Source organism: Myotis yumanensis, unplaced genomic scaffold (genome assembly GCF_028538775.1).
Source record: "Myotis yumanensis isolate MYYU_CA2020_CCGP unplaced genomic scaffold, mMyoYum1.0.hap1 SCAF_16, whole genome shotgun sequence".
NCBI lineage: Eukaryota > Metazoa > Chordata > Mammalia > Chiroptera > Vespertilionidae > Myotis > Myotis yumanensis.
The window spans coordinates 49759908-49774283 of NW_027223767.1; the positions used below are offsets into that span (position 1 = coordinate 49759908).

At 56.1% G+C, this 14376-nt stretch overlaps 1 protein-coding gene across 4 annotated transcripts in view; it reads left to right on the forward strand.

The window, feature by feature from the left end:
• The window catches only part of TMEM104 (transmembrane protein 104), a 40962-nt gene that overhangs the window by 1254 nt on the left and 25332 nt on the right, over window positions 1–14376 (forward strand). The window contains exons 2-8 of one of the 4 annotated variants that reach the window (XM_070393949.1): window positions 828–925; window positions 3793–3914; window positions 6284–6365; window positions 6799–6892; window positions 7563–7643; window positions 11431–11530; window positions 11948–12056. In XM_070393949.1, the coding sequence (XP_070250050.1) occupies window positions 3808–3914; window positions 6284–6365; window positions 6799–6892; window positions 7563–7643; window positions 11431–11530; window positions 11948–12056 (573 nt within the window). In that variant the 5' untranslated portion in view covers window positions 828–925; window positions 3793–3807. Of the gene's footprint in view, window positions 1–824; window positions 926–3792; window positions 3915–6283; window positions 6366–6798; window positions 6893–7562; window positions 7644–11430; window positions 11531–11947; window positions 12057–14376 lie in introns of those variants that run through there. The other 3 variants (XM_070393948.1, XM_070393946.1, XM_070393947.1) reach the window with 3 other exon arrangements.

Genomic DNA, 14376 nt, shown 5'->3' on the forward strand with positions numbered 1-14376 from the left:
TTGACTTGCCAACTCTGTACCTCAGGGCCGCTACCCCCTGCACACTGTGCTGCCTGTCCTTCAAATGGACAGTGATTGACAGCTGTTGCCTGGGTTTTGCTCATGTCAGCAGTTTGAAACGCCTTGGGTTTTTAGCTGAATTTTAAGTTGCACAACTTTTGCAGTCTGGGATGGCGTAAGAGGCAGAGGAAGCACGCAGACACTTCAGTGGCAGTTTGGTGGAGTCTGTAATTAGAACAACTGGAATGATTGATTTCTCCGAACTTGGGATTGTGTTACCCCCTACCTCCGCCCTCCCCCCCCCACACACACACACACACTCAGTTTATCTTCTTTGTGTGATGTAAGATTGGCCATGTTTACATCATGGAGTGCTCTTGCCTGGATAAGTAGCTGGAGGGAGGGAATAATCAAAGGACTGACTCATGTTGCTACCAGGTATCCAGGGAAAGCAGCACCGTCTTAAGCAGCAAGAGTCCTCTTTCTAGAACTTACCTCGCCTTTAACAGCCGACCTGCTTTGCACTGTCCTTCCCGGCCCGGGATGCCTGCCCTGTTCCCGTTAGCGTCCCAGCCTCTACAGCTGTGGTGTGATGGCCGAGGAGGTGCCTCTGAGAACAGCTGGAAAACCCTCCACAGCAGGGTCTTTCCGCCGGGCATGTGCCATCCGTGTGCAGCACGGGAGGAGCCTTCTTTACCGAGGCCACGTGCGGGGCTGGGGCGGGGGGGGGGGGGGCGCGTCTTTCCTGAACTTGGGATGAACTGAATCGCGTCCCTCTCATCTGAGCAATTGTGTCACAGCACACATCCTCCTTTTGGTACCAGCAGGGTAAGGTCCACAGTGTCCATCAAAGTCCCTGGGGTTCCTGCTGCTGCTCAGAACATCGGAGAGCTTAGAGCTGAGTCATTTCTGCGACTGAGTTTGAGTAAGGAAAAAACTTTGATATGCCCGCTTTTCTTGTGCCTCCAGCTGAAATGTAATCATTTCACATGTCAGCATGTGCCCGCAGGCAACAGGGCAGTGAACCCTAAAGGCCTCAGTGGGTTCTGCTTTTTTTAAAAAACATGTTTTTATTGATTTTCGAGAAAGAGGAAGGGAGAGGCATAGATGGAAACATCGATGAGAGAGAAACATACATCCAGTGGTTGCCTCCTGCACGTCCCCTACTGGGGATCGAACCCACAACCTGGGCGTGTGCCCTGACCAGGAATCAACAGGTGACCTCTTGGTGCATGGAACGACACTCAACCACTGAGCAACACCAGCTGGGCTGCTTTTTTCTATTTTTTATCCTTCATTTCCTGTGTGTTCGGGGGTTTTTGAGCGCCTGCTCTGGGCATTTGCATCAACTACTGCATGTATTCTCTTCTCCTGCTGGTAGGGAGAGAGGGCCTGTGTTGAGGATGAGGTGGCATTACCAGGACTTAGTGGTCAGGGTATGAGGAGCGAGCATGCCTTCTTGCTGAGGTCTCCTTCACCCCATCATCCTGGGAGAATAGTTCTTCATCCGCTGTGAGGGCAAGATCTTGGCTCAGTGGATAACGAACCTTACAGAAGGGTGTAGCGGACAAGGCTCCAGCCACCTGCACCACACCGGCCAGGGCAAGGGCTGCTTCTTATAAAAGTGATAGAGAACAAAGCTTCAGGGAGATCAAATGTTAGGTCATCAACGGGGCCTGGTCTGTTAGTGCCCAGAAACCCTGCAAAACGTTGAACCCCCGTCACGGCCACCAGGGCCCCACGCCGTTCCACTGCCTGGCTGTGCTTCAGCCCGACCTGCCTCAGAGCCCCTCGGCCATACCTCCCTTCCCACCTTAGGCCTTTACCTGGAGGTTCTTCCCTGGCCCGGTGCCTGGGCGGCTCCCTCTCATCCTTCAGGTCCTGAGTGTCCTGTAGTTAAAGTGTTCCCATGATCCTTTGTCACGGTGCCCTGCGCCCTGCTTCTTTCCTTCAGGACACTTCTGCGAGGCGCTCATCATTGTTCTGTTGCCTCTCCCCCCACATGAAGTCAAGGGCCCTGTCTGTCTTACTCAGTGTCCTCCCCAGCTCCCAGCACAGAGCCAGGCCCATGGGAGGCTCTGGGAAGTTGCTGAATAGACGAGTGAATGAGCAGAACTGAGCTAGCTAAGGGGCTCATTCCCACACTGGGATACACCAGCCTCAGCGCGATTGGAGTCAGCCAACAAAAGGACAAATTAGCCGAAACCGGTTTGGCTCAGTGGATAGAGCGTCAGCCTGGGGACTGAAAGGTCCCAGGTTCGATTTCGGTCAAGGGCATGTACCTTGGTTGGGGCACATCCCCAGTGGGAGATGTGCAGGAGGCAGCTGATCGATGTTTCTAACTCTCTATCTCTCTCCCTTCCTCTCTGTAAAATATCAATAAAATAAAATTTAAAAAAAGGGCAAATTAGTGTGTCATGGACACTCAGTTGCTTGTGAAAAGCCAGCTCTGGCAACTTCCTGTTTTGAAGGCCAGGTGGGCTGTGTGTCCGGTTTCTCACCCGGTTGCCACCCTCGGGTTCTCGCAAGTCGTCCCCCCCCCGCCCCCCCCAGGCCAGGGCTCCCAGCAGGGTGTCACCTGGCAGTAGTGTGTGACCCAATCGGGCGTTGTGGAAGACGAGCCAAACTTCTCATCCTTCTGGGCTCTGTCCATGAGATCACATTAAGATAATGATGCTTCAAACCAATGAAACTGTCAGCCTCGTGTCCGAGAGGACCTGAGCGAGTGCCCGCAGCCCCGCTGAGGACTCCTGTCTTGAGGCTGTGTGCCAGGCCTCAGGCGTGCGGAATAATTGTAATTAACGGAGCTGGAGTCGGGTTGGCGTGAATTAGAGTTGAGTTTAAACCCTGAAGTCGGTGACCCTGCAATTGTACTGAGCTTGGTGGCCAGGGACTAGCAGGAATGGGGAGCGGCTGCAGGTGGGCACAGGGTTGGTTCCTTTTTGGGGAGATGAGGTGGAATTAGATGGTGATGCTGGTTGCACAACCTCATGAATATACTGAAAACCACTGAACTGTGTGCTTTAAAGGGATGGATTTCATGGCATGTGAATTCTCAACTTTTTAAAAAAATTCCTGAAGTTCATGTGGGGAGGAAGACAGGGAAGGGGAAGCAGCAGGAATGTCGGGGTCCCGAAGGACGATGGCAGAATGGGTGGGGAGGAGGCCTGGGCCACGTGCCCGGCGAGCTAGGAAAAATGGGAGACCACGGTCTGGTTGGGCAAAGAGCTAACATCTGTGACGCAGCTCTGAGGAATGAAATGACAAGAGGTGGGGTGGTGGCGGCAGAAATGGAGCATAAAACTGATCAGCCCTAACCGGTTTGGCTCAGTGGATAGAGTGTCAACCTGCGAACTGAAGGGTCCCAGGTTCGATTCTGGTCAAGGGCATGTACCTCAGTTGCGGGCACATCCCCAGTAGGGGGTGTGCAGGAGGCAGCTGATTGATGTTTCTCTCTCATCGATGTTTCTAATTCTCTATTCCTCTCCCTTCCTCTCTGTAAAAAAATCAATAAAATATATTTTTTTAAAAAACTGATCATCGGAGACATTAGAAAGGATCCATGGGATGTGGGGCTTCAGTCATCCAAGTGTTGGGGTCTGGTCCCCAACATCCGGGTGCAGGGCAGGCCTGGTGAGCACCTGGGTGGAATGCTCCTCCTTCCCTGCCTCCCTGTCTGGAGGCGGGCCTCCTGGCCGTGGAGGTCTTGCTGCCCCTGGGCCGTCCTTGGGTACCACTGGGGGGAGAGGTTAGTTAATGCCTGGGCTTGACTGTGGCTTCTGTGTGTCCCAGGTTGGACTGGTGTACATGTTCAACCTCATCGTGGGCACCGGCGCGCTCACCATGCCCAAGGCCTTTGCCTCTGCTGGGTGGCTTGTCAGCCTGTTCCTGCTGGTGTTCTTGGGCTTCATGAGGTAAGAGGCTGTCACTCGGGGCTCAGGGCTGGGGGCTGGGGGCTGGGGCAAAGCTGAGCAGCCTGCCCAGGAAGCGCAGGGAGGTGGGGAAACATCCTTGGGGGCAGGAAGATGTCGGTGATGAGTCTTCACCAAGGTGGCCGGAGGTGGTGGGGGGGTGGATACAAAGGTCTCCAGTGCCTCGTGCTAGTGGAGCGTTGCACAGCCCTGACCAGCTAAAACGGGAGACTGGAATGTCTCACGTGGTTTTTCTCCGGCCGGGGTGCCTCCCCTCGTGTACATTCTTGAGGAAATACCACCGAGCCACAGGAAGAGAATCTGACAGTTGTTGAAGGTGCCGGGGAAATAGGTTTGGAATTTAGAATTTGCTTCAGATAGTTCATGGAGTAGTAAGTGGTAAACATGGCACTCGCGTAGCCGGGTGTTGCCCTCACCTGCCTCATGCCCGGCAGCACCCAGGCCAGCGCCTCTCAGCTCTCCAGGGTCCTGCTCCCGGAGCCACGTCGGGGATGCAGGCAGGCAGGTCTGACGCCAGTTAGCCAGTGCCCAGGCTGGTGAGGGATTCAGGACGAAGCCCTCTCTCCCGGGTGGGAATCCACAAACTCTAAAAAAGCGTCGGGAGGCACCACCTGTCAACACCCGGGAGAGGTGACACCCCGCGGTGTTCAGGTGCTGGTACCCCACTGAGCAGCACAGAGCCCTGCCCTGCACTCTCCTTTTTGGTGGGAGTCAGGCAGTGAGGAGTAAGATAACAAATAAGTAAGCCGCAGAGTCAGTTAGAAGGTGATGTAGTAACAATGAGACAAAACCCCACAAACATAGCGGGGGAGGGCGGGTGATCACAGTTTCAGGTCGGTGCTCAGGGGTCACGGAGGCGGCATTTAAGCAGATGGCAGGAGAGAGGAGTGGAAGAACGGAACAGGGGTAGTTGGAGCCGACTGAGACCTTGAAGAGGCTCAGGGGGGTAGGAGAATGCCCGAGTTCTTCAGTCCGTTCATGCATTTTCCTTAGGGCGGTTTGGGGGCCAACCTTGGTGCTATTGGCTCATAATGACGTACTGTGAGCCTTGGCAGCCAAGAGCCCTAAAGTCCTTGTCCTTCTGTGACTCTGCTGTCCCCTCTAAAGGCCCTTCAGCACCGGCAGCCGTCTGAGTGGGGAGTGGTTATTGGGGGCCCCGGGTAGGGGCCACCATGCCCCCCGCCTTGCTCACCCCATTTATATTTGAACATGATCAATGAGTTGGCTTTGTGCAACCGTGAGAAGCCTCTTCACGCCTTAATTAAGATTGATTTTAGTTTTACTTCCAAAAAGAAGGGAAAATCTAAAGCCTTAAAATGGTCACTTAGGCAGGATAATGAGAAATCGTCCTAGGAGATGCTGAGCTGGCTGCCCGCCCCCAACCCGGAGTGGATATGGATTTAACTCCTGTCGCACCTGCCACCTGGCTGCTGGGCTGAGGAGTCTGCCTAGTGCAAGTGACAGCCCTCAGAGGGCTCCGGGTCAAGTCCAGCGGCAGAGCCGTGCTGTCCAGGTGGTGGTGGCAGGGACAGAGCCCTCCCTCAGGTCTGTGGCGGGAAGGCCGCCTCCCCTGTGCCTCCTGCCGACAGAAGCATCCGTGCGTCCCAGCTGTCGTCTCGGCCTCTCCGGTTTCTTTACGAGGAAGAGAAAGGGTGATTTGTCACTGTAGTCTGACTTCTCAGCAAATGTCTGGTGCCGCCTCCTTGCCTCCCTTTTGATGGAAGCCATAAAAATGCAAGCTTATTTTCATATTAGCCAGGTTATTAGGAAAGTGAAAATACGCCACCCCCAAAAGGGCGGCGAGGACAGGTTCCAGAGCCAAGTGATCCTTTTCCATTATCCTGCCTGTGCTCCGTCATCAGCGTGTCATTGGGACTTGACCGCGTGCCCGTGTCCCAGCAAGGAGAGTGGAGGCTGCCTCTGCCCTTCCCGGCACCTTGCGGGCCCATGAACCTGCCTCCTCCTCCTGACCTAGAGCACCAGGTGGGGTCTGTCCTCCCACCCCTGCCCCCAACAGGCCCCTTTTGGTGTGCGGTACTGCATGGCCCTGTGTCGCCTCTCCCGTGCATCCGAAACACCTTTTACATGGGGACGGGGACATCGAGGCAAGCACACGAGGCAGCCCGTGTACACACACACACACACACACACACACACACACACACACGCTCCTGATCAGGGCAGACCCATTGTGAGAGTTTCCCAGGAAACAGCTCCAAGGAGGGACAGGGCTTCAATCTAGCCAGGTTGTTAGTCCACTCAGGTCTTTGAAATGACTCCTCCTTTTTCTTTGTTCCTCCTCTAACCCTCCTGCCTGCCTGTGGCGATTCACGCGTGGCCTTCCCCTGCAGCTTTGTGACGACGACCTTTGTGGTGGAGGCCATGGCCGCAGCCAACGCGCAGCTCCACTGGAAGAGGATGGAGAACCACCAGGTGGGCCCGTTGCCCTAGTCCGCTTGTGTGCCACTCGTTGGCGAGTCCTTTCCCTCCCGATGCGCGGAGGACCCGCGTCCACAGCGCTTCTAGGGACCCTGCCCCAAGCAAGAGCTTAGCAGCCACCTAAGCTCACAGAACGCCTGCAGCCTCTGCTCTTTCCAGTTTGCCTCCCGGGTCCCTCCTGCCCCACCTTGACCCAGCTCAGTCCCGCTGAGCTTCTGCACCAGGGTCTGTGCCGTGGCCTTGGACCCGAGGTCCGAGTGTGCCTGCGCCTTCTAATGTGACCAAGTGGACGTGTCGAGAGCTTCCCAATCAGATACCTTCCAGAAAGAAATAACAAAGGAGGCGGTGCTCCGTTGTCACGGGGTTTCCTGCCATAATGGACCCCCTTTCCTGTGCTTGTTCCCCTCCCTGCCACGCCTTGTCCTAGGAAGAAGACGACAGCTCCTCCGCCGCCTCTGACAGTGACAGTCTCGTCCAGGACAGCTACGAGCGGGCAGAGAAACGGCCCATCCTGTCTGTGCGTAAGTCTTGGGGTTCCTGGCCAGCCTGCGCTTCCCTGGGACCCCAGGGTCCCTTTCCTCTGCAGAGACCCCGTGGCCCTTCTCGCCTGCAGGTGGCTCCTGGGAAGGCTCCGTGGTAGAGTAAGGAGTCCAGGACCCAGGCTTCCCCTGCAGGCTCAGCACTTAGTAACGCTTGCAGCTTGGGCAAGTTGCCTAACCTGGGCACCCCAGCTTCCCACCTCGGCTGCCGTTGTGGGAATAATGAAATACCTGTTTCAGTGCCAGTAAATCTAGGGTCTCCGAGTTCTCTCCTTCCTCCCGTCCCACCACACACACACACACACACACATACACTCACACTCACACACACACACTCATACACACACACACATACACACACACTTACACACACACACTCACACTCACACACACACACACACACACACTCGCACTGCACATGCCCGAGAGTCAGATCCCTGCTCTGGCCGAGAAAGGGCTAAGCGTCCCCTTCTGACGACCAGCATCCCTGAGGTCCCTTTCTAGAAAGTTTTTACCATAAGCATTAGGAAAAGTTTCCTCAAGAGTTTAAAACGCGGGGATTGTATTATTCTGGAGAGTTCTGAGCTCGGTAGCCCCTTCTAGAAGCCAAGTGAACCGACCTCCTCCTCTTCCTTGTCCTCTGGCTCCACAGAGAGACGCGGCTCTCCGAACCTTTTTGAAATCACAGACCGCGTGGAAATGGGACAGATGGCCTCCATGTTCTTCAGTAAAGGTACACGTTACTTCCAAGGTGGCGAGGGAGCGGGAGGGCTCGCACTTCCTACTGACCCGGGCGCTTGGAATGAGGGTCCCACCTGGACAGTGGGACGGGGCGGCGATGGGAGGAGCGGATTGCTGACCCGCTCCCAGTGCTCTGAGCAGCCAGCCGCCGAGAGACCTGGGCGGCTTCAGGTGGTTTCCTTGGATTCCTCCTCGGGCATCGGTGTTAGGAATAGAGAGGCGGCTGCTTATCTCCTGCTGAACATAGAGGTCGGGAGTCCTAAGCAGCTGCCAAGGAAGGGGACCCATGGAGGCCGGCTGGTCACGTTGTGCCTCTTGCTTGATTGCCTCTGACTTGTCTCTCTGCTTCTGGACTCTTCTGTGTAGAGGCTTCGCTGCGTGTGTTCTCTGTCTCTTCCTGGTGGCCAGCAGAGGGCGCTGGGAGCCCGTGCACAGGGCTGCTGTCCGGGATCTGAGCGCCTTAGAACCTCTCCCCACTCTCTCTACCTGCGCACTGCACAGCTTAGGACTCCTGCCCTTCCCTTCCGGGGCTTGGCTGCAAGCTGACAGGACCCACCCGAGCTCGGGTGCTGGCCTGTTGGGTGTTTCACCGAAACCCCTTATGCCTCCGTGGCAAATCTCGTTCTTTTGGAAGAGGAGCTATGCAAGAGTGTCGTTTTTTAATGCTCAGACCCGTTTTTCCTTCTTAGAGTCTGACACATCTGACATCCTTGCCTTTGCAGCTCCCCTGGGAGGTTTTCTGCCCCTTTGCCGGAGCCCCTGGCTGCAGAGGGGAGCGTCACCACCCGTTCTTTTCCGTTTTGAACGTGGCTGTACTAACTTAGAGCTGGGGTGGGGGTGGGGGTGTAGGAACTGGAAGCTTCTTGCTGCTTTTTAGGACACTGAATGTTCTCTTTCCCACTGATGGGGTTATGGGACTGTCCAGTCCAGTGGTCGGCAAACTGCGGCTCGTGAGCCACATGCGGCTCTTTGGCCCCTTGCGTGTGGCTCTTCCACAAAATACCGACTTGTGCGCATGGGCGACGAAGTTTCAGTTGCACTGTACGTGCGCGCCCGCATGTGGTATTTTGTGGTATTTTGTGGAAGAGCCACACTCAAGGGGCCAAAGAGCTGCATGTGGCTCGCGAGCCGCAGTTTGCCGGCCACGGGTCTAGTCCAAAAGATTGTCATCAGCAGGCAAAGGTGGCCCGAGCGTCTGCTCCCATCCCCCGTGCCAGCCTCACAGAGGGTTTCCAGGATTCATGAAAACCAGATCGGTCCTGTCTACCCACTTCTGTGTCGATTTGTTCCATTTCTGCCCTCTCCCCACCTCACTAGAGTCTCTAGTGATGGCGAACCTTTTGAGCTCGGCGTGTCAGCATTTTGAAAAACCCTAACTTAACTCCGGTGCCGTGTCACATATAGAAATTTTTTGATATTTGCAACCATAGTAAAACAAAGATTTATATTTTTGATATTTATTTTATATATTTAAATGCCATTTAACAAAGAAAAATCAACCAAAAAAATGAGTTTGCGTGTCACCTCTGACACGAGTGTCATAGGTTCGCCATCACTGCACTAGACTAAGATAAGAGATCGTAAACATGTCCCCCCCAGAAACCATCCTTCCAGATGCAAGCTTTTGATATAAAATGCACAGTAGAGCCCAGCCAGTGTGGCTCAGTGATTGAGTGTCAACCTATGAACCAAGAGGTCAGGGTTCAATTCCTGGTCAGAGCACAAACCCGGGTTGTGGGCTCCATCCCCAGGTGGGGGGCGTGCAGGAGGCAGCCAGTCAGTGATTCCCTCTCATCCTTGATGTTTCTCTCTCTCTCTCTCCCTCTCCTTTCCTCTCTGAAGTCAATAAAAAAAATTTTTTTTTTAAAGCACATTGTACGGCAGACACTTACCTTTTAAACCTCCTTTCTGATTTGCGTGTTTTGTATTCCGCGCTGATTTCTTAAGAATTCTAGGAACTTGTGGTTTGTTTTGTCTTCTCTTCCCGTGCGGTAGGCTCCTGGTTTACCGCAACTGAATAACAAGCACATCCGTGTGCGAGCAGCGCCCGCTTAGAGGTCGCCTTCTCCGTCGTCTCCGGTTTCCACTCAGCACTGCTGCCGTCCGGGCCGGACCACCCTTTGTCAGGGGGCCTGTCCTGTGCGCATCGGGTGCTGAGAAGCGTTTCCAGCAGCACCTCCCAGCTATGACATTGTCACATGTCCCCAGTAGGGGTTGCGGGACAAAATTGCCCCCCGTTGAAAACCACTGCTCTGCTCTATTCCCAATTTACAGATTGTCACCTACCACCCCCCACCAAAGGCCACCACCCCCCACAAAATCAGACCAGCCTCATCTCTTGTCATTGGGAATGCCAGGCCTCCGTCATTGCTGTCCTCTCAGGAAATTCATTGATCTTCCAACATTTTGTGTCTAGTAATGAAATGTATTGATCAGGGAGGGCCAGTGGCAGTTTATAAACAGAGCTGACCCCGGATTCTGTGGCAGGTGAAGGAGAGGCTGGGAGGGGGGAGTTCCTCCCTGATTCTGTGGCAGGTGAAGGAGGGGGAGGGGAGTTCCTCGCTGCAGAAAGACAAGCTGGGGCACGGGCTGTCCTTGGAGCCTGGGTGTGAGTGGCAGGCAGACCACGGGGGCCACTGAGCTTGGACAGTGAGGCTGTCTGAGGCTCCTGGGCTCTTTCAAGGTCTGTTTTTTCCTGGTCTTCCCTGCCCCCTCCCCTCCAGACGCCTAGGAGCAAAGCTGCCCTCAGAGAGCCCAGGAGGAGCATGTCCCAGCTTTCCCCTGGGGCCCCTGAGGCTTTTCTGAGCCACCGGCATCGGGAGGGAGCTGTCACTTCATTTTTCTTTCTGTTCCCCGTGAAGCCAACCGCTTGAGATCAGTACCATCAAAATGAGCAGTCAGTCTGAACGGAGGTTTGAGACTGGCTGTTGGGCTGTGACCCTGGGGCTGCAGGGCCCAGACCTTTCTTCAGCATCTTTATAGCTGGAGGCACGCGGCGTTTAGCGCCGGTGGAGTCCTCACTGTACAAGGTTGGAGGCGGTCAGGTTTTTGGGAAGTGAGACCAATGGGATCAGGACCAGAGCCTGCACTCCCAGCTCCGAGTGCAGGCCCCTCCTGCAGGTCAGGGGACCAGGGTTCGCCCCTGCACGGAGAGCCCCGTGTGCCCTGCCAGAGCCAGCATCCGCCCTGGCGATGCTTCGTAAGGAGAGTGGCCCACCTGGAGCACCGCTCCTGCCGCTGCCTCTCCCAGCTCCTCTCCTCGCACGCCTGGCCACCCCACCCTCTGGGGCTTGGCCATTGGTCTTTGGAAATTGAGGGCTTTACCCTCTCGATTGTAAGTTTAGAAGCTGGGCCTTCTGTTACCTTCTCTGCTTTTCAGTTCCCTGCCAGCGTCTTCTGTCTTAGAGCCTGGACTTGGCTGTAAAGGGGGCCCTGGCCCAGGGGCCTCACCCAGGACATCTCTCCTCCTCCCCCTCCACCCCTTCCCCAGACACCCTGTCCCGAGCCCGAAGGTGCCTCTGGTTCCTCCCCAGCCAGCCCACGCCTCTCACTCACCTGGCACCTGTCTGGAGCCTCACTTAGCCCCTCTCGGGTGAAAGTCGTGAGCAGATGTGTCTCCTGCCTGCATTACAGTGTAGCTCTGGGGTCGTTTTCTCATCCTTTTGGGAGAGAATAGGAGCCAGGAGAACCAAAAGCTATGGGAGGGGTAGAAGCTGAATCCTCAAAAAAGAATGCTGACGCCCCTGTGGCTGCCTGACCGGTGACTTTGTTCCTTCCAGTGGGGGTCAACCTGTTCTATTTCTGCATCATCATCTACCTGTACGGGGACCTGGCCATCTACGCTGCCGCCGTGCCCTTCTCCCTCATGCAGGTGTCCTGGTGAGTGTCCCCTCCCACCCCCACCCCCCCCTCGTGTCGCCACAGGGGCTTTCTGGGCGGTCAGGGCAGGGTTTTCAGGGTAGAAACACACATCGAGTGAATCCGTCAGCGCGACCCAGCCAGCTGTGCATACTGTCCCTCAGAGACCCACTCCACAGCTGTCCCCTGCCCTGCCCCATCGGGAAGGTGACTGGGAGTCCCCTTGCGGGGGGGGAGGGTCCTGACGGTCAGACAGGAACGAGTGATGCATGCCCTAAAACCCAGGAATATGCGGTTTGTGGAAAGTCAGATTATTGGACCAAAAGCTGCTGTGGGGGAGTGGGGGGCTCAGTGGTTGCCGATGATTAATAATGTGACCTGCTGTGTGCTTCCAGCCAAGCAGGGAGGGCCACTCTGAGCCACTGTTCTCTTTATCAGCAGCGCCACTGGCAACGACTCCTGCGGTGTGGAGGCCGACACCAAGTACAACGACACGGACCTGTGCTGGGGGCCCCTGCGCCGAGGGGACGTCTACCGCGTCTACTTGGTGAGTGGCCTGGCGCCTGCCCGAGGCCCCGCCCCGCCTGGGCGTGTGGGCTGCCTCTAGCCTCTGGCACAACCCTCCCGGGAGAAAGGTCTGCGTGGCTCCACACTCTGCTCATTACTGGGGCCTTGGTCCTGGCCAGAAAGTGGATCGTGTCACTAAGACTCTAGCCCCAGAGTGTCCTGGCGGCCAGCCTCTGTCATATGTGGTCTGGAGTTGGCATTGCGATCATTGCCAGCTCCAGGGCGGCGAACGTAGCTCGGGTTTGAGGGGCAGTCTTAGCAAAGCCCCGTTGGAATGAGTGCCAGGGCGACTTTTCTGGAGACGTCCATGCTTTGACCCCCGTCCTGGCCAGCCCAGGAGCATACGGTGGACCCCAGGTTTCCCGCGGGCAGACAGGACTGAGCCATGTTAACTGGCTCTCCAGGGGGACCCCGGAGGCTTTTCTGAGCCACCAGCCTTCCCTGCCATCTGAGCTCCCCGTCTTCCCTGCTCCCCGCCCCCCGCCGACAAGAGAAGATGATGAATCTCCAGGCTCCTTCTTGATTGCTTTGTGCCATGGGCGGGGGCGGAGGGGAGGAGAAGTAATAAGATACAAAACCAGACAGTTATTTATCTCTGCCTGCTTTGCGGGCGGGACTGAGAAATGTTTCTCTTTGCCTTTTGCAGTATCTATTAATATTCTGCTTCCTCTTGGTCCTCAGCCCTGACACACATTTAGGTGTGCTAGGTGACACACAGTTTGACACGTGGCCACTTAGCTGATTTGGAGAGAGCTGAGCGATTCGGGGAGCCGGCCTCTTAAGTTAATTACGCCTGTCCTGGCGAAGGTTCGCGCAGGCCCTGCGGCTGTGTCGTTCGTTCGTTCGTTCAGGTCTGAATTCGTTAACCCCGGGGGCTGCTGAGTGTTGTCCTGCCTTCCCCAGCCCCACCCCAGAGACCTACCAGAGGAGTCCTGTGGCCCAAACCCTGGGAGAGAAGTTTTCCCTCTGCATTTCCGGAGCCATCGCGTGGTCTGTGTTTCTTCTCTCCCACGTTCGGCTCTGGCTGGGAATTGACCTTTTAGTGGAAATGCATCTGAGCTCCTACCCCCTTCCCTGCCTCCCCACCTTGGGGTGGGCAGAGTAACTCGGTGGGGCAGCCAGGAGAGCCCAGGTCTGTTAGCCTCTCAGCATTGCAACAGACAGTGATTGGTAACATTAGCAAAAGTACCAGGAAGTGTAGCAACCCATCTGGATCTCTAACTGGCACGGGCCGGCTCACACAGACACGGAGCGCGTGGGCACAGGGGCGATGCAGAGCCCTCGGGTGGGTCTTTCCCAGGGGGCCGCTGGCCTCTGTGCAGGCTCTGCCCGGCGCATCCCCCTCCCACGGCAAAAGAGATACGGAGCCTGGGAATCTTGGCTGCTGCCATTGGCCGGGTGAATTATTTAGAAGCATCATCACTGTCTTACTTGATTGTTCCTGCACTTCTTCCTGCAAACCTTCCACATCCTGGAAGCCTCGCTCCCCGAATCTCAATAACTCCGACCGAACAGAAGGAACCTTCAGGAAAGCAGACGGGCATTAATTACTGCCTTCGCCGCCCAGATACGTGCTTATAGCTCCTACAGCTAATTGCCACCGGGCCTGCAAAAGCTGTAGAAACAGGAGGGGGACGGGGAGCGGACATGGCCTGTTCTCTCTGGGCTATTGCTGCCTCCCACCCTGCCCACTGCTGGCGGCTCGGGGCTGCTGGAACGTCTGCAGTCCTGACGTGCTCTACCCCCCCACCCCCACTTTGGAGAGTTCACGGCAGGTGGGCCATGCCTTTGTCTCCAGAGTTACCTCACAGCTTTGCATGTGGCTCCCAGGTCCCTGGCTGCTGCAGGACAGTGTCTCCTGGCCCTAGGTACTGGGTGCTCTGCGTCCCTTTTTCTGAGGCGGGAGGGGCAAAGCGAGTGGAGAAGGGGTCGGCAGGTGTGGGTTCCTTCCTGAGTCCTGGGCTCTCTGTTGCTCGTGATGATGGCATCTTCCCCAGCGGCCTCTTTAGGTCATGGGGGACCAAGGTCGTCCTTCCCCTTGCTCCCCAATCACCCTTGTTCAGAAGGTTGTCCTTCCCTTCTGAAGGCTCCCGTGCCCCTCTCTGTGCCCCTCTCTACCAGCCGTTTCTGACTTTGCTGCCAGCCAGGCTTCACCCAAGTGTCGGGCAAGGCAGCGAGCGGACTGAAAGCGCCCTTCCGACCCCGGCACAGCCCTCTCTCTGTCCTGGGCAGAAGGTGCACCTGTCTGGGCCTGCGTGTTTGAAAGGGCCTCCTGATGACCACTCCTTCATTGCTATTCC